The 21,867-nt window shown below is 44.5% G+C and overlaps 1 protein-coding gene across 4 annotated transcripts in view; it reads right to left on the reverse strand.

Annotated features, from left to right (window-relative positions):
• DNAAF8 (dynein axonemal assembly factor 8) overlaps window positions 1-21,867 on the reverse strand; it is a 96,714-nt gene that overhangs the window by 67,474 nt on the left and 7,373 nt on the right. For 3 of the 4 annotated variants that reach the window (XM_063414793.1, XM_063414791.1, XM_063414792.1), the window contains exons 5-11: window positions 20,866-20,962; window positions 20,409-20,535; window positions 19,383-19,529; window positions 18,946-19,011; window positions 16,964-17,317; window positions 14,996-15,155; window positions 1,631-1,822 (exon numbers count right to left, since the gene is read on the reverse strand). In XM_063414793.1, coding sequence (XP_063270863.1) covers window positions 1,631-1,822; window positions 14,996-15,155; window positions 16,964-17,317; window positions 18,946-19,011; window positions 19,383-19,529; window positions 20,409-20,535; window positions 20,866-20,962 — 1,143 coding nt within the window. The remainder of the gene's footprint in view (window positions 1-1,630; window positions 1,823-14,995; window positions 15,156-16,963; window positions 17,318-18,945; window positions 19,012-19,382; window positions 19,530-20,408; window positions 20,536-20,865; window positions 20,963-21,867) is intronic. The other variant, XM_063414794.1, reaches the window with a different exon arrangement.

Consider the following 21,867-nt stretch of genomic DNA (forward strand, 5'->3'; position numbering starts at 1 on the left):
ATTGATTAAAAGTTAGAAAAGACAGAGAAGAAACACTTGAAACAGCCTGGGAAGGCACTGGGATACTGCAAAATGTCCAGGGCAGCTGGTGAAAAGGGGCAGAAAACTCTGAGAAAGCCAGACACAGGGACTCAGCCAAGAGAAAGGAAAAGCAGAGGTACCTGATCCAGAACATGCTCTGGATGGAGAGAAAGGCAAGTCTGAGCTACAGGACTGTAATTCCCTCCCAGGGCTCTGGTGGATACCAAGTCTTGTTCTCCTGGTTTATACCTCACCAGTGTCTAGGTACATTATCAGCTCTATTTACTGCATCTGTAGCCCCAAACCATTTACAGGGAGATAAAGGCCTTTGAAAACATGTTTGTAACACAGGATCAGGCTGGATTTTGAAACTGCTGCACAGCTCAGCTGGATCACTCAAAACACCAGCACCAAGTCCTCCACTGCCCTGAACACTGGATTCCCAGGGGGAATTCTGCACCATCCAGAGGACCACTGCTCCCAGCTGGCAGCACCCAGCACATCTCCCAGGGAATCAGTAAGGATATGCTGATTTACACTAGAATTGCATGGATTGCCAGATGAGAATTTGGTCTAAAAATGCCTCAACATTTCCAGTCCTTTCAGTGAAAGAAATGCAAACTTCTTCATTGCTACCCAACAGCCATTTCATAGCCTGTGTGGAATAAATTGGTGGATTTTACCCCAGTTTTTCTTGGGCACAAGGTCCATCTGAACATCTGACCCTACACCAAACACATCCCTGGAAGCTGAGGTACCTTTCAGGCTCAGAGAAAACTGCTACAAGTCAGAGCTCAGGGTTTTTTTAATGGGAATAACACAAGGAAAGAGAGCTCACACTGCAGCTGGTCACAAGCTAATGAGTCTGAATGGAAAATTCAGGATCCAGGGCTGTTCCAATGGCAGTTTTCATTAGCACTGAACTAACACTAAAGAATGTTAGCAGTGTTTTAATGCAAGCAGGAATATCATTAACAATTAATTGTGTTTAAGTGGAGTTTAAGTGATTTAAAAGCCTGGCTGCTCAGGGTGAAGTCTACCTTGACTGCATGGATCAGTATTGGTATCCCAGAGTCTTTCCCAGGGAAAAGAATAAGGCCACTGAGCAGGGTGAGAAGGAAAAATACACATTGAGGAAAAAAAAGAAACTGTTTCCCCTAGGGAATAAAGGGTAATACGGATGGGAAGGAGAGAGGATGGGGTGGTTTATTTAAAGGAGAAAAACATGTGAACCAAGGGACAGTTAAGGCAGCCCCTCACTTGTTCACAGCACTCTTGACTATCAGGAAGGGTCTATTCTTATCTAGAACAAGTGGTGAAAACCAGGAACCTGTGTCCATTGCCTAACACTTTCAACAACTGAAAACCTGGCTCAACAATTTTTCACTTCTTCACAAACTACAGACACAACCCAGCTCCACTGACTGCGGCGAGACTTTTATTTACGGACTCCGAGGTGAATTAGAACATAATTTCCACTTTGTTCAGCCACTGTTTTGTAGCTGTTGTGGGCATAAAAAGGAGATTTCAAAAGTGATTATATATTCACTGGAGGTCCAAACACAGCCCTCATCACCCAGAGCCTTTTGTGCCAGGTCACTGCACTCACCAGGGACAGCAGCCACGTCACGAGGGCCTGGAAGATGTTGGCTGCTGCCAGCACCTGGTCAGGCACCTGCCCCTCACACTGACCCGTGGCCACTTGGCCACAGCTTGCCAGCCAAATGGTCATCAGCAGCACCTCCTTTTTCACTCTGTGGGATCCAGGCAACGTGTCAATAGCTGGCAAAAAAGAGGCTTCCTGTCAAAAGAAAAAAAAGATAGTATGAAAATGAGAGTCACTTGGATTCCTGGAAGTGTATTCATCATCAGGAATTAATTATATTCACTGCCATCACAGGAGGGGCATTTAACACCCAGAGAGCATTTATCAAAGAGGGAGAATGAGCCATAAAAGCCAGGTTGTTCCATCAGTGACACCTGCCTGAGCACTGCAGGTTCTCTTGGACAGCTGTCACCTGGCTCCTCATTCAGCCACACACTGCCTGGTGAATGGAAGGTTCCACAGTCACAGCTGGAAAAGTGTGATTGAATTTATTCTGTATTCAAGACTCAGTGTTTGGGGGTTTTTTTAATCACTGAAAAGCCTTCAAACAAGCCTGATAGTGTGAAAACTCATTATTTTCTGCTTCACCTAACATCCCTCATTTCAGAGATGATGTCACAGTTAAGGGAACTCACCTCCTTTCTTTACTTCAGCATTGAAGGTTGGTTATTTAGGATGCAAATTCCCTCTTCTTTAAGAGAACTCTTCAAGACACAACTTCCAGCTGAACTGTGGTACAGCTTTTTGTCCTTCCACAGCTGCAGCAGCTGCAATCATTGGCTGGCTTCTTCTTCCTATCTATAATCAACTTGCTGCCCCTGACATTTCTTTGGTAAATGAATCAGCAAGTCCCTAAAATCCCAAAGATTCTCCAGTACTGCTCCTCAATAGTTACAATCACAGAGTCATGGAAGGGTTTGGCTTGGAAGGGGCATTAAAACTCATCTTTTTCCACCCCTTCCCCCAGTCAGGGACAACTTCCACTGGACCAGGCTGTCCCAAGCCCCATCCAGCCTGGCCTCAGGTTTTCAGCTGCTCCACATAGCCCATAATGAGGATTTCTGCCTACACCTCTACACTGAATGAACCTTAATTTGATTTATCTGAATTTACTCTGAAAGCAAAGTAAGCTAAATCAAATTACAGCCACTTTAATTCTGAATTAAAATGTCCAAAAAGGTGTTTCATGACTAATCCACTTGACAGGTTAATGTAGCTTGACTTTTGTGCTGGTCCTCAAAACAGACAACTTCTTAAAATGGTTTAATAAGGAATAAAATGGAAACAGCTCTGCTGTGTCACCCAGTGTTTTGGTACCAAATAAAACTGCAATCAGTAACAAAGGCAAAAGATCTACACAAACACGTGTGATGCTGCAGATTTGTATTAATTAATGTTACTGTAGTCCTGGGGTGCCAACAGAACTCCTCAAGGCTTTGACCCTCCACTGAAATCCCCTGAGGAAGAGGCCTTGGGAGAAACTCTGGGAGCATGAGGGAAAAGTGACCTTCTCCTATATCCCGTGTGTGAAAAAGGATTCTTCCTTCCCCCCTCAGCAAGGGTGTGGGGATCAATGAGAGGAGGTCATTTAAGAGCTAATGACATAAACAGTATTTCTAACTAATGTTTCGGCAGGAAATCTCCAACTATTCCAAACTTCCTCAGCCCAGCAGCAGCAGAAGGCTCAGTGGGTTTTCTGACCAAAATCAGATAAATTTACTTATTAAGGTTCTTTCTGGCTGAAGTTTTGGTGAACTTCAGCCAGAAAGAACCTTAATGGTTCTTAATGGCTGGACCTTCCCTCTCCTCCCTCTGCCAGCCTCCTCACCACCACAAGAACCCAAGTGTAGAACTTGAATAACTTCTAAAAATATTAAGACTAAGGAACAAAAAATGAGCTAATCCAGATTAATTCTGGGCAAGAATAATTTAAGAAAGATACAACTGGTGCTTTCTGGGTGTAGCTCCCCACACCACTGCCCAGTTTACCCCAGTCTGCAGAGGAGAGTTCAATTTGCCCATGTTACACTGGCTTTTATTTGTGACAGTATTAGGTTATAAAAAGCTTAAAATTACTCAAATGCTGGGCTATTTTTGGTTGCTCTGGCTGGAATTGTGCTGTCACTCAGGCTTGCAGCTGATTGCAGTCAAGTGCCAACAGTTACCAAAGAGTAAATAAGAGAAAATTTCCTCTTCCCAAATTCTTGCTATTTTATTTTGCAATTATAGTTTATGTCATTACAAGTTTCAGCTTCAGCCCAGTTTCCCAGCCACCCTCCATCCCCAGCTCTGGCCTTTTTTTCCTCCACTCTCACATAACAGTGCAAGGAGGAGCAGCAACCACAGTGAGCAGGCAAGGAGTGACCTCTGCCCAAATCCACACCACAGGGAAATGAGGGAAAAGGAATTGCAAGATAACTTCAGGACAGCCACACAATGCAGCCTGCACTGACAGTGGAGCTGAACTTCCACAGAGGCACAACGGCCTTGGGCTGAGGGAGGGCAGGGATGGATGGGACATTGGGCAGGAATTGTTCCCTGGCAGGGTGGGCAGGCCCTGGCACAGGGTGCCCAGAGCAGCTGTGGCTGCCCCTGGATCCCTGGAAGTGCCCAAGGCCAATTTGGAGCAGCCTGGGATGGTGGAAGGTGTCCCTGCCCATGGCAGGGGATGGGATGAGCTTTAAGGTCTCTTCCAACCCAAATCATTCTGTGATTCCATGATAATCCCAAAGGAAACTACTATTCATTAAAAACTCATTTTAAAAAGTGGCAATTTACCTCCATGTTATTATTTTAAACCAGAGCTGTCTGTGATGACAGCAAGCCAAGGCCTGGTGGGCACAAGACTGCCAGCCAAGATGAACAATTTTATTTCTAATAAAATAGCTCAGAGTGGTTAAATGATGCTTTTGTTGATGTTTTTTAGAAGAGTAGTTAGCATTACTCTTCCTACACATCCATGTTAGATTGGACAAAGAGTTTCAAAGACTGGGAAGCATTAATGCCAAAGCTGTGAGAGGCTGGAATGACCAAGGAGAAATTTAGGAGCCAGGAAAGATCTTCACAAAGATTTCTCAGCAGAATCAACTCATCCAGTCCAAGAAGTTGCCCCAGTAGCAGGATAGGCCAAGGAAAAACCAAATTTTTACATTAATAGATACACTCTCTCCTTTCCAGGTAAATAAAACTTCAGTATTTCCCTCCCAGCACCTTTTCCAACACTAACATGGAAGCAAGGCAGCATGTTCCACCCAAACACCCTCCCTACTGCACTGGACAGGCTCTGCAGCAGCAAAAGCTCCATCCAACATCCCCTGCATGCAAAAGGAAGAGAGGTTAAACTCCCACAGTCTCCTCCCTCACCACAGAGGGGTGAGGGAAGGGGAGGAACAGGAACACTGGCACTCTCATTGGCTGAAGGTTTAATCAAAATAATTGTTTTCAGCCCTGTCTAAATTTATCCTCCTATGTCATCTGCACCCTAGCTTGGATCCCAGATTTAAGAGGCAATCCCTGATGAATGGCAAATTACCGACTGCAGAACTCTTTTGCCAAACGATGCATCTGCTGTGGGTTTGTAAATGTGAGCTGATTTCTAAGTGCAGGAGCAGCTCAAGCTAATTTCTCTAATGAACCTTCCCCTCTCATTCCACAGCTGCTCTGGTATTCCATGTTCCTGCTCTTCTGGGGACAGAGCTCGTGGTACAAGACACTACCATGATGATTGTGTGGTTATATCCTTATTTTCCACACAGTCACATGGGAAATGTAGGATTTTTAGGACACATTTAACAATTCTGGCCATCTAAGGCAAAGCAGATTATCACTATTCCACGGCTTCTAAAAATTCTTGCATTAGTTGAAGACATATTGGAAATGTCAAGTGTTTGTTCATTTTCATTCTGTGGGGAAGGAAAAATGATGACAATGCCATCTGTTAGATGATTTGAAACTCCACATTAAAGCATGGAATAAACCCTGAAACCATTCAAAAAACTGCTTTATCACTGCAAAGTGGGAGCAATGGGTGAGAATGAGGAGAGGAGGATCTGCAGTTCCTGCATGCAACTGGCAGAACACTCTGGAATTAGGAAGTTGACTTTTTCTGACAAAAATAGAGTACCATTGATGTTTAATGGTCTGAATGGTCTTTCTGTAAATGCATTTCTCTACCAGAGTCCCTCTGTGGCACCACTGCCTTTCTGAGCATCATGATGAGGTTATGGATCTGAAAAACATCATGGGGGCAAGATGGTATTGAAATGTCTGATGTGGATGAGCCTCAGATTGCTCAAATGGAGGAATTATGATGCTCCAAAGCAGATAACTCTGCCAAGGGAGATTGCAGGGATTGAAGGAGCTGTGTAATGGAGCATTATTTGCTCTGATCTCCATAGTTTTCAATTTACTGAGGGCACTCCAGATCATGAGAATTTAAGTAAAAAATATAATAATAAAGAAAATGTCTTTGCTGAAAGTTTTCTTGCTCTGGACAATTATTCTTAGTCTTGGGTATGAAGAATAAAACCTCTTAACTGCACTAAGGGAATTCTCAGCTGCTTCACTGGAGTTAATGGCTCATCTATCAAAGATGTAAATAAACCCTCTTCCATGAGAGGCAAGGATCTGGTCATTGGATTTGTTAGCAGAGAGATGCTGTGGGTCACACAGGATCAAAATAATTTTGGTCCAAATTCAACAATGTTTTTTTAAAAAAGCCATTCAAATAGCTGGTAGCAAACAGCTTTTCACATATCATTTCTTTATTTTTTAGAAGTGGGAAAATTTTCTGACAAAGGCTCAGCTCAGGTAAGCACTGACCTGAGAAGTGCATTAAAATTTAAACCAAAGTAACACTGAATCTTATTTGAGTTTGCTTGCTTTCTGAGACATAATCATTAAAAATGAGAAGTGCCTTTTCCATGATTGGTGTTTACACTCCAGTAACACTTGGAGAGGCTCAGAAGGATTCCCAGCCTCATTGTGCTGGTGTTCGGAGCACATGTAACAAAAAGTTCCTCCTCTAATGAGTTTATACTCCTGGTTAATGAGAAGCAGCTGAAATGAGTAAAGGAAGTTTAATTACTTACACATTTCATGTGAGCACAAGACTGGGAATGGGAATTTGTGCCTCAGTCCTGGCTCTGGAATGAAGTCTTTCTCTGTGGAACTGTAAAGTGAGGATAATATTTCCTTATCCTGCTCCCTGTCTAGCTGGATTAATTATCAGGACTCTGTAAAGTGCTCTGAAGAGGAAGAGTGCAAGATTATCAACAAACTTTCAAAATTAACTTCTGTTCCTGTTCCTAAAAGTGTTGTGGCCTCTCACCCCCATCAGTGTGAACTTATCTGCATCTTCCACAACTTGTTCTTCAAAGGATTCCAACCTGCTTCACACAAAAAATGTGTCAGGACTTCCAGACCCTCCAGAAGGGAGGGAATTGCACATGGTCACTTGGAAATGCTGGGACAGAGCACGGAATTGGTCCTCAGCCATCTGAAATCTAGGCTGGCATTTGGCACATGCTCCGAGCTGAGTTTAAATCCTATGGAAATGGCTCTACTTGGATACTCCAGGAGATTCCCAGGGGCTTGGAATGAGATCATCTTTAAGGCCCCTTCCAACCCAAACCATTTGGGATTGATTCTATGATTCACCATACATTTATCAACTTGGGGAAAGCCTCGTTTTTTCTTCACATCTATTCATCTTTTTCATGTGTTTCCCCTGATACTCTATGGAAATCCCCAAAGAAATAAAAGAAAATAAAGGGTCTGGGGGAGGAAACTCTGCTCAGCTGCTTTATCAGGAAGTTTTAGCAGAGCTGAAGTGGCTTGTTTTACAGACTGCCAGCTGCCAATGAAATGGATTGTATCCAGTTTGTCACAGGCTCTATGTTCTTCTGCCCAGCTATAAAACACCCTCCAGACAACCCCTCAGACCTGTGAATTTGGGACTTTGTGATCCTGAGAACTGCTAAGTGCTTCCAGTGTTCCTTGAAGCTGGTGGGAACTCCAGGTGCTTGGCACGGAGCTGGGTAGAGCTCTGTGTTTGCAAAATAAAAAAAACTGCGCGATTCTTCCACTCCATAATCTCAGATAAAGCCCTGAATTCCATTCCCTGCCACTGAGGATAATGCCCCATAATGAGTATTTGTGGAATAATGTGTTTACAAGTTGTGACCAAGCTTATCCCCCCGTGTGCTGAGATTTGGAACACGAGCCCAGCCTAAGTCAATGCTGAACAAGAAGGCACGAGTGAAACCAGGAGTGCAATTTAAATCCTGCAGTTCCTTTAACAGACAAGCCTGTACATCCCCTTGGAAAAGCAGAGGGGCAGGTTCAGCCTCCTTTCATCTACAAATAGCATCAGTGATCACAGCCCTGAGGTAAGGTCAGGAGTTGGGAGTTCTATTTTGATTCCAAGAGAGAGAATCACGGCAGAAAGTGTTTGTTTCTCTGTGTAATTAAACGTGACTGGCACTTGTTCAGAGCCACTGCAAACCCAGGGCAGCTCCTCCTGCTGCCAGCTCAGGGCCTGGCACAGGGCAGGACCTGAGGAGACAAAAAGCCCAGAGGTGGTTTTGTGTCCTCCTGCCCTCTCCAGGGTGAGAAATAGAATTCGCCTCATGGACATTTTACATTATTGTCTTCAAGTTTAATGGGAACAGCCTGCTAATGTGAATGGAGGAGTATTCAGGACCTCTACTGGCAGCAAGTTCATGCATGGAATTGTGGAAACTCTGCTCCTTTTCCTTGTATTAACCTTTCCCTTAAGCAACAGCAATGAATGTTCCCATCTGTCAAACTCAGGCAGGAGTGTACTGAGGAATAAGCCTAAACTCATTTTAATCACTTCCTAGATATGCTGAGGAATATAAAGGATTAAATAGCTCACATTATCCTGGGGCCTTCTCAAACTGCAGTCAGAGAAACAGCACTGCAAGATCTCATTGCTTTATAAAGCCCTGGTTCTTTAATTCCTTCCACAGCTGGAAAAAGCACAAATGTGGGAGCCCCTGGGAACCATCAGAGTGGCTGTCCACGTTTACATGGAAGGTTCTCCATGGTTTTTTGGTGAGCCTGTTGCATTCAGCACAGGTGAATTTCCTGGTTCTGAGCATTTTTACAGCAATTTGGCTGGAAAATCTCTTAAAGCAGCCAAAGGTTATGAAAGCAGCTTTACTGTGTGGCTCTTGGAGCTGCTCTGGTGGTGTGAGCAGAACTGGGGAGAGGAGCCACGAGGATGGGAAGTACAACCTGCCCTAGGAGTGCCTGGGCACTTCCATAACATTCCTGACTCTGGGAACACGGAGTGCAAACTCCTCCTGTGAGGAGGGAGGTGTTTATAGCACAGACACCTAAGGCCTAGACCCTCTGCTTGCCTTTAAGGCAAATCCTGAGGTCAGATCCGTGCCATCCTGAGCCTCAGCTCCTGGGATTTGTGCCCGGAGCCAGGGACAGCAGGAAGCAGCTTCTCCACCAAATTGCTGTGCCAGCAAATTCCCCCATTTGCTTTCCCTGGCACCATGTGGGAAGATGAAGAGGAGGCCAGAAACACAGGCTCTGTGCCAGCTGCCAGCCACCCATGCTGGAAAAACATTTCCTTGGGATCTTCCATCTATTCCAAATGCTGTGTGCTGGGCTGGTGGCACAAACAGGAATCTTGGCCTTCTGTCTCTGTGTGCTAAGTTTAACTCCATCTCTAATTGCCTTAGTTTATTTTTAAGCCTTTCTTGAGTCGAGGCAGCGGGTTCATTAAGTACAAGAGATTTTAATCTTGTTTCAGGAACTCATTAAATGCCTGGCAGGAAAAAAAAAAGGAGGAATTCAGGGGCCATCTGGTGGCTGTTGGGCACAGCACTGCTGGCCAGAACCGTGGCACCAGCCCAGCAGGGAGAGCACCTGGAGCCAGGCAAAAACCAAACTCAGCTCTGGTGTCTGAAAAAAGCTAGTGTGTGAAATATTCAGTGTTTATTACAATTAATGGGGGTTTTTAAAGCTATATTAAAATAATATTAAGGGCTAAATGCTGTTATGATTACATTCACTCAGATGCAGTTGCTTTGGTCCAGTGTCAATGAAAACATTTGGTCACAGGTGATTTGTACTACCAGGATCACCTTTGGAGTAATAGAGAGATACAAAAATTCAACTACTGTGTCACAAAATCATTATAATCAGAAAAAGATTTTATAGGTTTCCTCAGCTTTTCCAAATAGATGTACTGCACCACATTTTGGGGGATAAATTGACATTTCTGTAAGGAAGTGGCACAAAACCTATTCCTTCATAAGTGGTTGCTCAGGCCTTTGTCCATTCTTTAAGTGGAGACATTAATTTGACTTTCTTACAGTCCTTTTCCTTGATGCATTTTCCAGCCAGCAATAAAAGTGGTGTATTTTTGAATAGTGCTGAGGCCGTCCCCTCAGTGCAGCCATGTGAGCAGCTCCAGTGGAACTGGGGAGGTGCCCAAGTTCCCTGTCCAGCAGGTGAAGTGCTGGGTTGGGATCCTGGATCCACAACGCCCTTGAACAACCCAGAGATGGAGAAAAGGGCAATTTCCAGTGTTGATGTCGGCACCATTGCCTTAAAAAGATCAAAACACCCATGGAACAGCAATGGCAATCACAGGCACCTATTTAAGGAAAACAGGTAAAGAATCAAAAGCATTTCACTGACAATTTGCAGATCAAGGCACCTCCTACTTAAAAATAACTTCTGGGGCCAGTAACTGAACTAAAAATACCTGTACAAGTTTTGGAAATCAATCCCTACTTTCAGACAGGCTGTGCTGATGAAGGGTAACTGTCCCAGTAGCAGAATGTACAGCACTTCAGCACCACTCTGGATGGTAAATATGGATTTTGTCAGGGATTTTCCCCAAAAGAAATATCAGATCAAAAAGAGAACAAGACCATCAAAGGATGAGGAAGGATTTGATCATAATATATTGGTAATTTTGTGGAATGCAAGTAGAACATCTTGTGGTTGAGAATTCTCCCTGACACCAGGAAGCTGAGCCAACAGCGTGTTAACATAAAGAACCTGCTGATTTTGACAAAAAGGTGACGGAGCCTGTGTTTACAAGATGGAAAGGAAAGTACCCACATCATCTATTTGTTAAGGTAGAATGACTCTGTTGTGCCTGGATGTTTTTGTTTTGTAAGGCAGCTGTAAGGCTAAGCTGCAATGAGATGAGGATCATGGTAATGTAATTACTGATACAAGGTTAGCCCAAGTGATTGTGAATGCCAAAAAAAATGAGATGCCACAGTATGAGTCAACACATTCATTTCCCAACCACTCTGGCTGGGTAAGGGAGATAAAACTGTGTTTATGAGGGGCTGGTTACAAGGTGGCTCCTAATAGCTCTCCAACAACATTATCTTGTTCTGCCATATCATGATAAAACAATAAATGGAGAATCAAGCTGAAGCCCTGCTGAAAGCACCTACTTTGTTCCAATAATAAAGGAGACGAGTGCAAGCTAAAGTGTAGTTGTTCTGTGTTAAATGAATTCCAGGGCTGGATGGGCCATGCAGGGGTTTGGCTGCAGTGTTCAAGGCCAGGCCTGACACAAGCTCAGGTGTTTCACTTCACACAGGACTGCAGGGAAAGGAGCTCTGTGAAGCTGCTTTATCAGCAGAGACATTTCCCTTGGTCCTGGACAAGCTGCAGAGCAGCTCTGCCTCTGCCTGGCCTCACCTCCCTCAGCTGCACTGCCCCTGCACCGACTGCTCTGACTCTGTGGCTCCAGCTCAGCCCTGTTCCATCCCTCCAGACCCCCTGGCTGATCACTGGGCTATCCCATGGTCCTGTCCCTGCCTTGGCTTCCTGCCCTTCATCTTGGACCTTCCTCATTCCCACACATTTCCCACAACTGCCCACCCTCACTGGAGCTGCTCTGCTGCTCCTTTGGGCCCGTGGCATTGCCCTCCCTGTTGGTGAGGACTGCCCTGCCTGCCTTGCTCTCACCTGCAGATCCTGCTTTGTCTTCCCAAAAGGCTTCCCACTGCCAGAGGCAGGGTTAGATGGGATACTGGGAAGGAATTGTTCCCTGGGAGGGTGGGCAGGCCCTGGCACAGGGTGCCCAGAGCAGCTGTGGCTGCCCCTGGATCCCTGGCAGTGCCCAAGGCCAGGTTGGGGTAGTGGAAGGTGTCCCTGCCCGTGGCAAGGGGTGGGACAGGATGGGATTTAAGGTCCCTTCCCACCCAGACCAGTCTGGGATCCTGTGATATCCTGACAATAACCTGCTTGTGCTGCTCCTGACATAAAACTTAGCTCTGAGTCCGGCAAAAGTCACCACCATTATCTGGATCCCACCTAATGGGAATGTGACAGGAAAACAACATCAGCATGAAGTTACTTATCATAATAAGCAAGATGAATGAAGTGGCTGATCAAACCCATTTCATTTTGCATCCTCCATTTAACTGCTTTACATCCTGTGAGATTCCTTCTGTCTCCCTCATCAATAACGCTGCTCAAATAATGAAACAAAGCCTGTGTTGTTCCTCTAAACTACTAATGCATCCTGACCCTACAGCAAGGATCACATCCCCACTCTGCTGGCTTTCACAGAACTCTAGGTGCTTGCATCAGTTCTGAAGCAGATCTGAAGGTTAAAATGTGGTTAGAGGGCCCCATTTCAGAAGAGATCAACTCATGCCAGTCTTAAATTTCACCAAAAGTTTGGGTGGTGTAGAGAAGGAAAAAAACCAAAACCAAAACAGTAACAGTAAAGTAACAGTAAAAAAATCAGGTTCTTCCCTGCACTATTTTTTTGAACTAAGAGGTGAGCCAGACTGCCCAAGTATTCAGACACCTACAGACATGGACGTGACGCAGTGGGCAGAATTCTTAGCAAGAACCCACTGATTTCCCAGGGATTTGGCACCTGCATGTCTTGAAAATTATTGGATCTCAGCCCCTTCTTCAGCAGCTGAAGTGCCCCTGGAAGTGAATTCTCAGTCTCTCAAGTTACCTCTCCCCAACCCTGACTCTCAGAGTGAAGCTGAGGACAGAGTTTGACTGAACTGGGTTAAGAAAAAGGAGACAGCACATTAAATCTGCTTTTATATTTTAGACAAGAACTCGAATGTAACCCTAATGCAGCTTTTTAAATTTCCTTTGTCAGTCTTTCCCAGCACCTCAGCTACAGTAATTGCAGAGTTTCTAAACTTTCCCTCTGATTATTATTCAATTCAATTATTTATGTACATTATAAATGGTCAGAGGAATTCTGGAAACTATGACAAGTGTTCCAGATCTGAACATCTATCACTGCCAAAACAAAGGACTTACAAAACAAATTTGCAAGTGTGCTACTCTCTCAAACACCGGGGCTTGTTCTTTGAATATATGTGTTTATATATAGATATTAGATATTTTCACTGAGACATAGCTGCCAAATTACAGGGGCTTTTAGTTTTAAATGTCAAAACAGTCAAGTTTTTCTGTCTGTGTTCATAAAAAAAGAAAGAAAATAAAACCCTGTTGAAACTCAAAGGAAAAAAAATGCTGCTATCAAAGCAGATTTCAAGTAATCTTATAAAGGACTGTTGAGTTTGATAGATTATGTTGATACATTTTTAGTCTTAATTTTAATAATGAATATTTCTGAATAAGAACTAAGAGCAGAGTTGTCTAGACAACATGGTTATTATGGGTTGTGCTGATTTGCTTTTACCATTGGTGCCTTGGGAGGTCAGGCAGGTTCCCCTGGAGCAGGCTGGCACTCAAGTTTGGGACCATGGAATGGTTTAGGGGGGAAGGATCACAAGGATCATCCCACCCCTGCCATGGGCAGGGACACCTTCCACTAGCCCAGGCTGCTCCAGCCTGGCCCTGGACACTTCCAGGGATCCAGGGGCAGCCACAGCTGCTCTGGGCACCCTGTGCCAGGGCCTGCCCACCCTCACCGGGAGGAATTTGCCCTCAAAATCCCACCTTAACCCTGCCCTCTGGTTAAAGCCACTGTCCCTTGTCCTGTCACTGTGCAAGGAGTCCCTCTCCCTGGGCCCTGGGAGCAGCTTGCACAGGCAGCAGGAGCCTGTGCTGGTGAGAAATGCCCCTGTCCCTGCTGCCACAACTGGAACATCAGCCCATCCCTTAGGGGAATATTTACAGCTCCAGTTCCAGCACAGACCCACCCTGAGCTCTGCTCCAGACAAAGCACATCACCCAGCCCATCCTCATCTCACTGGCATCAGCACAGCAAATATGGGAAATGACCAAACATAGAGTAATTCTCCAGTGCCTGGTGCATTGTCAGGAAGGAGAGAGCAAGGCCCGGGTGGATTTCTGAGGAGCAAGGGAGTGTCTGCATCTTAAGAAGAGCTAACTGGAAGTGGGTGGGACCTGCCAGCAGCCGGGGAAGAGCAAGTCCAAAGGATCCACAAGCTTTACACTCCAAAGCAGAGCTCTGGGCACTGTGCTGTCCTTGTCAAAGCAGGCTGGCAGAGGGAAACTCAGCTGGGAGCTTTTTATCCTTTGCTCCTCCTCACTGACTAATCCAGTGCTAAATAAAATGAGCTTTCAAATCTCCACAACCACAACAATCAATTTACAAAACAAACCTGAATGGTCCAGCCCCAAATCTAGGGCTGTGAAGTTTTTCAACTTCTGTACTGACAAAAGAGCTTTGTGATTGGCATTAACCCAAATAAATCACCATGGTGGATTAATGGTGGCTCTGCAGTTTCTCACCTCCTCTGACCTTTTCACCTGGCCTTGTGTTCAGCAAAATCAGTGCCCAGATGAAGCAGGACTGCTTGTCATGGATTCATGGAATGGGTTGGGAGTGATCCTAAAGCTCATCTCATTCCAACCCCCCTGCTAAGGGCAGGGACAGAGATAAATCTTCTCAGAAGTAGCAATAGCCCTGCCCTCTAAGCCATAGTTAGGCTTTGGCTAAAATCAGGATCATTTCATACCCCCATAATCAGGAGTAAAACCTCTCATTAAATGCGCAGTCCTCAAAACTAATCCACAGAAGTGAACCATAAAGCTGCTGGGGCAGACGAGAAGACAAGACTCAGCAGAAACAGTAAAAATATTCCACTTTTTTAGGAAAAGTTATGAAAAATCATGTGGGAGACTCTGGCTGCTGTGAAATCCATGACCCTGAGGTCACTGATTCCAGCAAGCCCTGACAGGTCAGAACTGGAGGGCAGCTGCTTGGGCAGCTCCCCCTGCACAGGCAAGTGGGGAATTCTTGTCCTTTAGTGTGAGAGAAGAGCTGTAGGGCTGCTCCTCTCCTCAGCTAACGGTGCTCCATAACAAACAGATTTGAAACAAGGCAATAAAAATGACATTTTGCTGCCAGGTGCCCCTGCCAGGCCCAGCCTACCCTGAGGCACTGACCGTGTGGAACAGGAGCGGGGTGTTCTCTGCCATGGGCTGCCTCCCGCACACCGAGCGCTGGGGCTGCCACTGCTGCAGCTGCTCCTGCAGTCTGCATCTCCTCTGCCTCTCCTTCAGCTCCTCTTCCTTCGGGGAGAGCTCTCTTCCACTCCCTTCTCTCCTGAAAAATACACAGATTAAGCTTTTCACTTGGGAAAAAAAGCCCCTTGTTCATCTGGTTACACTTCTTTTTTTCTCGTATTTACACCACACGCTTGAGGGGGAATCAAGACATGAAAGGCTAAAATAGATTTGGAAAGCAATTCTGGTGTTTGTGGGGGGGACACAAGAACTTGTCAGAGGATGAAATAATCTCTCTAAGAAGAAAAAACTTCAAAGAAAAGGAGAAGTGATCAAACTTCTGATAAGTGGTGATGATCTATCTGGAGATCAAAACTCCTTAAAGCAGATGTGTTTGTGATGTGTCACTCCCCATCTCCACACCAAGATTCCCAATCTAAACCCATTTCCTTTCCTATCTGCTACAGGATACAACAGAGATAAAGTTCCCCTGACCCCAAGACCTCCCATCTTTATACATCTGGATGCCTGCAGAAAGATTCCATCTGCCATTTCCATGGCAAACACAAAGTTCAGTTTCTTCTGAATTCCTCCAGCAATAATTAGAATAGCATGAGAGAAAATGGAAATCAGTTAAAATCACTGAGTTATCACTCAGAGACAGTAAATAACCAATACTCTTGCCTGGCCATGGGCTGCCATCTCAGGCTAACAGGTAATCAAAATGGAGTTTAGTATTCCTGATGGAAGCAATGAGCTTAATGTCAGGAATTCCAGAGGGAAAAACCCCTGCAACCAACCACGTGCCTTTTAAAGCAGGGACACAGGAGCTGAGGTGTCTAAGTGGCAGGGCAGGCAAGAGTTTAACTCTGACACAGTAATAGTCTCCAGAGCAGGCAGATCCTGATTCTTTCCAGGGCTCATATGTCAAAGTCAGAATGTTAAATTTCACTCTGAAAATAGCAGGATATAACCTTTGAAAAGGCAGCATAATGGAGCTCTCCCAAACAGTTGGGCAGGTGCACAAGGCAACCACCTGATTTCACTTTGAAATTAGACCTTCTGCAGAATACACTACATTTAACTAAGCCCAGGGAGGCAGAGGCCCAAATAACTCTGCAATTTCCTCAATTGACATCACTCTTATTTCTATTTTTTAAAGCTTTCCAAATATTCCTGTGACATTCTTTGTCACAGGTGTGCTTTGTAACTCCAAGATCTTGCACTTTTCTTGTTGGCAAAGAGTCAGAATTCCTTTGTTTGGAAAAAAAAAAAATTACAAGGGGAGACTGATACATCTTCCAGCTTGTAAAGGATGTTTTAATCTGAGACACAGAATAAACCATTTTCCATCCCTTCTGGAAACACAACAAAAATAAGCTTAAATTGGAGAGGGGATAATTTAAATTAGACTTAATGAAAAGCTTTACAACTCTAAGGATAATTAAACAGCAAAACGTACTACCTGGGATTCAAGGAATCCTCACCATTGAGGATTTCAAGACCAAGTTCTATAAAGATCTGCCAGGAGATATTAGATTTTACCTCACTCTTTATTGGCCCAGGGAGACTGACCCTTCCAGACCTATTTTCTAGGAAGCTGTGCTTAGGAAATGTCAGTGCTGTTGTTCCTAAAGGAGATCAATACTGTGTTATCCTCCTCTTCTGTAGAATAAAAGCTAAAGGAAAAGGTTCAATTTCCAATGTCAGACATGCCATAGCTCATCTAATGCCAGGCCCCACTAAAGCTGTCTCTAAACCTTCCAGCAGTAGCTGCCAGGACTGTTGTTCTTTCCAGGTAACAAACCAGACACCCTCTTTCTCCAACTCACAGCCCAGGTAAGCAATTTTCTTTAATCCTGGACAATTAGAGAAGCCACATCCAAACCCACTTTTCCTGTGGGATACCTTGGCAATTCTGCTGTAATTAGAGAAGACTCTGGAGCATTCTCTGCATTTTGCATCTTCTCAGGTTCCATTTTGTTCTCTTTATCTGTGCCAGCTCTGTTGCTCCCGCAGCTTGAAAAGGGAGGACTTTCCTTGCCTGGTTCCAATCTCATCAGTTTCCTGGAAATCACCTCATTTGTCTCTTGCCTCACTTTACAAGATTGGTTTTGACTTTTATCAGAGGAATCTCTGTCTTCCAGCCTTTCTGGATGCAGTTTCTCAGCTGGAACAGCCACTTGATGAACAAGCTCCAAGGCCTCCTTACGGGCTGCTCGGAGTTGTTGCAGTAACAGGCTCTTCCCTGAGCAATTCCTCCTGCAAAGGAAATAAAAACCTGATTTCATCAAGATAAACCATCACAGCAATAAACTCAATCTCTGAGGAACTTCTCATACAATGAGAGCTCAAAACAAGAGCTGGGCATCTACAGGAATAATAACTGTGGGTGACAGCAGCACCAGCACTCAGGTGACACAAGCAAAGCCAGAACACAAAATTGATCTTCCTGGCAGTTTATTTACCCCTTCTGCATTCAGGCACAACACAAACACCAACCAGAAGAGCCCTGAACAAATGTATGGTTGGCATGGAAATCAGAGCCTGTAGATTTTTGTCCCCTTTGGATACAGGGGTTGGGGTTCAAATACAGGCAGATGAAAAGTTTTTCTAATAATTATTACAATTTTTGAATGTTTGGCTTAGTTTCCTCAATGGGACTGTTAAACTGTCAGCAAGCACATTACTGAGGTAGTGGAATGTCCTGTTGTGACATAATCTACATGCACAGAATAATAACTCCTGTTTAATAATTTGTTCCAGATAAAAATGAAACTGGATGCACCCCTCGTGAATGAGCTCAGAATCCTGCCCTGCTGAGACCAAGAGGATTTCTTATTTACAACCAGAACTGAGCAGCATTTGCCAGGCATTACATTTGTGCATGTTCTTTAGCAACATTAAAGTGAATCAAAATCCAAGCTCTGCTCTCCATCACTGCAGATTTACACCGATGGAACTGCTGAACTTGTGTCAGTGCCAGGGAGAGTTCCCCAAGTTCCCCTTGTCCCTGCTTTTTACTGGTTTTGGGTTAGATGTTCTAAATGACATTGTTTGGGCTCTGTTCCTTGTCAGATCATCTCTTCTCCCAGACCATTAAAAGAAGTGTAAGTGGCTGGCACAAGAAGACACATGTTCTGCTTGTCCCCTGCCCTTCTGTGGTTTGAACTTCCAGGCTGCAGAATTCCAAATGGAACCCAGAGCATGAGTGCAGGGAGATGGTTAAATTTGACACCTCTGCTTCACATTAAACAAATGTCTAATAACCTATGGATATGAATCCATATCCAGTAAAGGCTGACATCTGTGCCTGTTGAGGAATTTACACTTTAGGATCCCACACGTCATACTTTCATCTCTTTCCCCTCCTGTTAAGGAGAACTGGGAGGGTCTCTGCCCATACAATGTAGTCAGTATTCTCTTTAAATCTCTATCCATTCTAGCCTATTTTATTATTTCTAAAAATAACATTTTCTCTGAGTCAACTCCCTACAACATTTCCAAAGTTTGGTTCTGAGTCATGTCAAACGCAGTTCTGGTGTCACTCACACAGGGCTGGAGAAAAACTCACATTTTGCAGCCCCCAGAGCACCTCTGGCTGTGTTTTGAGCTGTCCCAAGCAGCCAGACAGGTGCAAATATTGCCTCAAGAACCAACAGCTCTCTAGCTTTGGTAGCTTTACCATGCAACGGGAAAAGAGTGACCTCCTGGGGCCACACTGGAGCATTTTCATTTACTGGGCTTTTGTATTTTTTGCTGTGAAGACCAGGAATGGAAATATTTGAGTACAAAAGCTTTCACTCTGGTCACTGTTAGGGCAATTATTTTAGTTTCAGAAATAATGAACATCATATCACTTGAAACACAGTCCTAGGAAGGAATCTTACATTCTTCTTTCTGCTTCATCCTTAATTGTCACAGTCTCTTCTTCTTCTTCAGAGGAGGAGCTTGCACTGTGAAACAATCAGACCATATTAATTAACCCTGCTCCAGCTGAGTGTTGCCTCTTGGTCATTTCTAAGATGCAAATTTAGAAAATGAGGAAAAGGGGAGAGATACTTCCAGGTAAGATCTCCAGGTGTTATGTAGGTGTTCTATGCATTATTACTCTAGCAAAAAGAAAATTCAAGTATTCAGGCAACCAGAACATAATGTTAACCTGTTTATTATCTAGTAGCTGTTTATTAACTACAAGGTTTCTTCTTCTGACATAGGTGTGAAAGAACATTTTTAAAGTTATATTTCATAAGTATGAGATTCAGAAAAGTTTAAGTTTCTCACTTTTTATTACTTATTTCTCACTCCCAATAAAGCTGGGATTTACCTTTGTTCCTCTTCAGGGACTGTCACTGACTTTTGCAGCTCAGACTCTCTCAAATCTATGTACACAGTTGCAGGTTTTGGCAGGCCCTGGGAACTCATCCTGCCCATCCTCAGAGAACTTGGTGGGGCTGACAGCAAGGCAACATCCCTACACATAGAAAACACCATCTCAGCATATTCCCTGCCTTATCCAGCCAAGGAATCCTGCAGAGAGCGGATCAGGATCAAAACTGGACTGAGAAAGGAACTTTGTGCTGGGCTACCACACAGATTCCAACTCTGCTTCTGCCTGCTATCGAAGTTCAAGGATTCAGCCTCCCCCAGGAACACAGATCACAGGCAGGATGAAGAGGGATATTTAGTTCTCAAAACGTGACACCACCAAATTGTTCTGGAGAACAAAGTCAGGCACCAGAGAGATCACAACTTTTAATATCTCAGTTTAGAACAAGTTCCCTTTTCCTCTCTGCCTCTTCTGGAAATTCCATTTTATCTTCCCAGGAATACAAAGTGCAAATCATCTTAGTGTCTCTTCTTGCTCTGGCAATGAGGATATTTCCCACCTTCCCCTCCACTTTTTCACTGATTAGTTCCTCTGTGCTGCCACCACTGATGTTGTTCCCTCTGAAGAGCCTAAAAATGCTCTTCCTTCACACAGAAACCTCCAAGAAGCACTGACACCTCCACTGATAGCCACAGAAAATCATCCTGTGTATTTTTGCTCAGTTGAGGTACAGTAAGAGAAATTGGTAGCCGAGATGACAGAAAAAGGTGAGCAGGATAATTGGCTTAGCCTCGTTTTCCCGCCTTTCCCATTGACTCCAAGTGTCTGGTAAGGTTTAGACAAAGGCTGGTGGAGAATGCCAAGGTGTTTGTCACCAAATGGAAGTGAATGACTGAGTATTCCAACTCCAGTATCAGCTTTCTGCAAGGCTACAGAGAAATACCCCTGTGGAAGACCAGGAGTTCCTCAGTATCCATTCTGGGAGCCAGGATTAGCAGGGATATGTGACAGGAAAGGACCTACTTATTGTCATGCTGTCCCTGGAGGGAGCAGAGGTCCCCACAGGGAGGGGACACTGCCCTGGACTGCCTGGCACACAGCTCTCTCAGCATTTCCATGAGCTCGTCTTCAGACTTCCTCCTGAAGGTCTCTGTGGAAGAGCAATACAATAACAATCAGTTGTGGTCTTCTGCCATGGAATCACCCAGTACTCCCCACGTTCACATTGCTCCTTTTCCTTCCCCTGGCAGCAGGGGAAGGATAAAGGAAATGTTGTAACTGGCCCACGGCAGGCTGTGAAGCACTAGCTTCAGGGTAGGAAACCTAGATGAAATCTTGAAGGGAGATAATTAAACATGTTTTAGAAGCATTTCAAAAACCCACTATGATTTCTGCATTCAAAATTATGCTGCAGGGAATAGCTTAAATACATGAACCTGAGTTTTATTTATTTTTATGTACTTTCAACTGGTGACATTACCATAATCTGCTGGGAAGAAAGCAACTCCTGCACGAGTTTTATCTCCCTGCTGCTCCAGCTCCTCAAGATTCTTGTCTACATCCCATTTCTCAATATTCTGAAAGAGAAGAGAAATGTGATGGAAAGTTTACTCCCAAAAGACCACCCCTAATTTCAGTGGCAGCTTGCTCTCAGCAATTCCAGAGGAAGTGCTGTAAGGAGAGGAATGCATTTATTACATCCCTTCACACACTGCATCCCTCCAGCTGCTTCAGATACTTCTGCTGGGGCTTTTTCTCTGAGAATCATGAACCCTTTTGATAAAACTCAAAATAATCACTGGAGACAGTGGAACAGATCAAAAAGTGGCCTGATACAAGGCCAAGTATGTGCATTCTGATCCTGAATAATGTGAGAACTTCTCACTGCCACCCACAGGAGAAGGACTTGTGGCTCTTCACTTCTTTGAGATGAGCCCTTTCCTCCCCCTCCAACTTCTGAGCAGGGTAAATTCTCATTGCTGTGGGTACAGTCAGTATCAGATGATATCTGCCAGCTGCTCACCCCACTCTGAAGAGAGGATCATCCATCTCCTCCCTCTGAATCCCTGCCTGAGGGCACACTCACCTGGCTCATCAAAGCCATCAAAGAGAGGCTGCCATCAAAGTCCACATGCACTGAAACCACTCATTGCGTTCCCCTCTGAACATGATGTAAAATTGAAGTTTTCATTAAAAGAATCCACACCCATGTGAAATACCATCACCAGAAATGAAAGTGCTTACTAATTTTATTGAAAGGAAGGGGGCTGTGAGTTGTGGCAATGACACCACTGCCACAAACATGCATTTAACAAACCACCCATGGCCTTTAAAAATGCAGAAGCAGCCTCCAAACCCAGCAGTTTCACCTTGTGCAACCTCCAGCATCTGCCCCTCTTGTTTAAAAGAAGATTCTCCCTCCTTCCTGAGCAATAAATGTTCATGCATATCTGAACCTTGATTAGATCTATTCTAACACTGC

This window comes from Prinia subflava, chromosome 17 (assembly GCF_021018805.1).
Source record: "Prinia subflava isolate CZ2003 ecotype Zambia chromosome 17, Cam_Psub_1.2, whole genome shotgun sequence".
In the NCBI taxonomy this organism is placed as follows: Eukaryota; Metazoa; Chordata; class Aves; order Passeriformes; family Cisticolidae; genus Prinia; species Prinia subflava.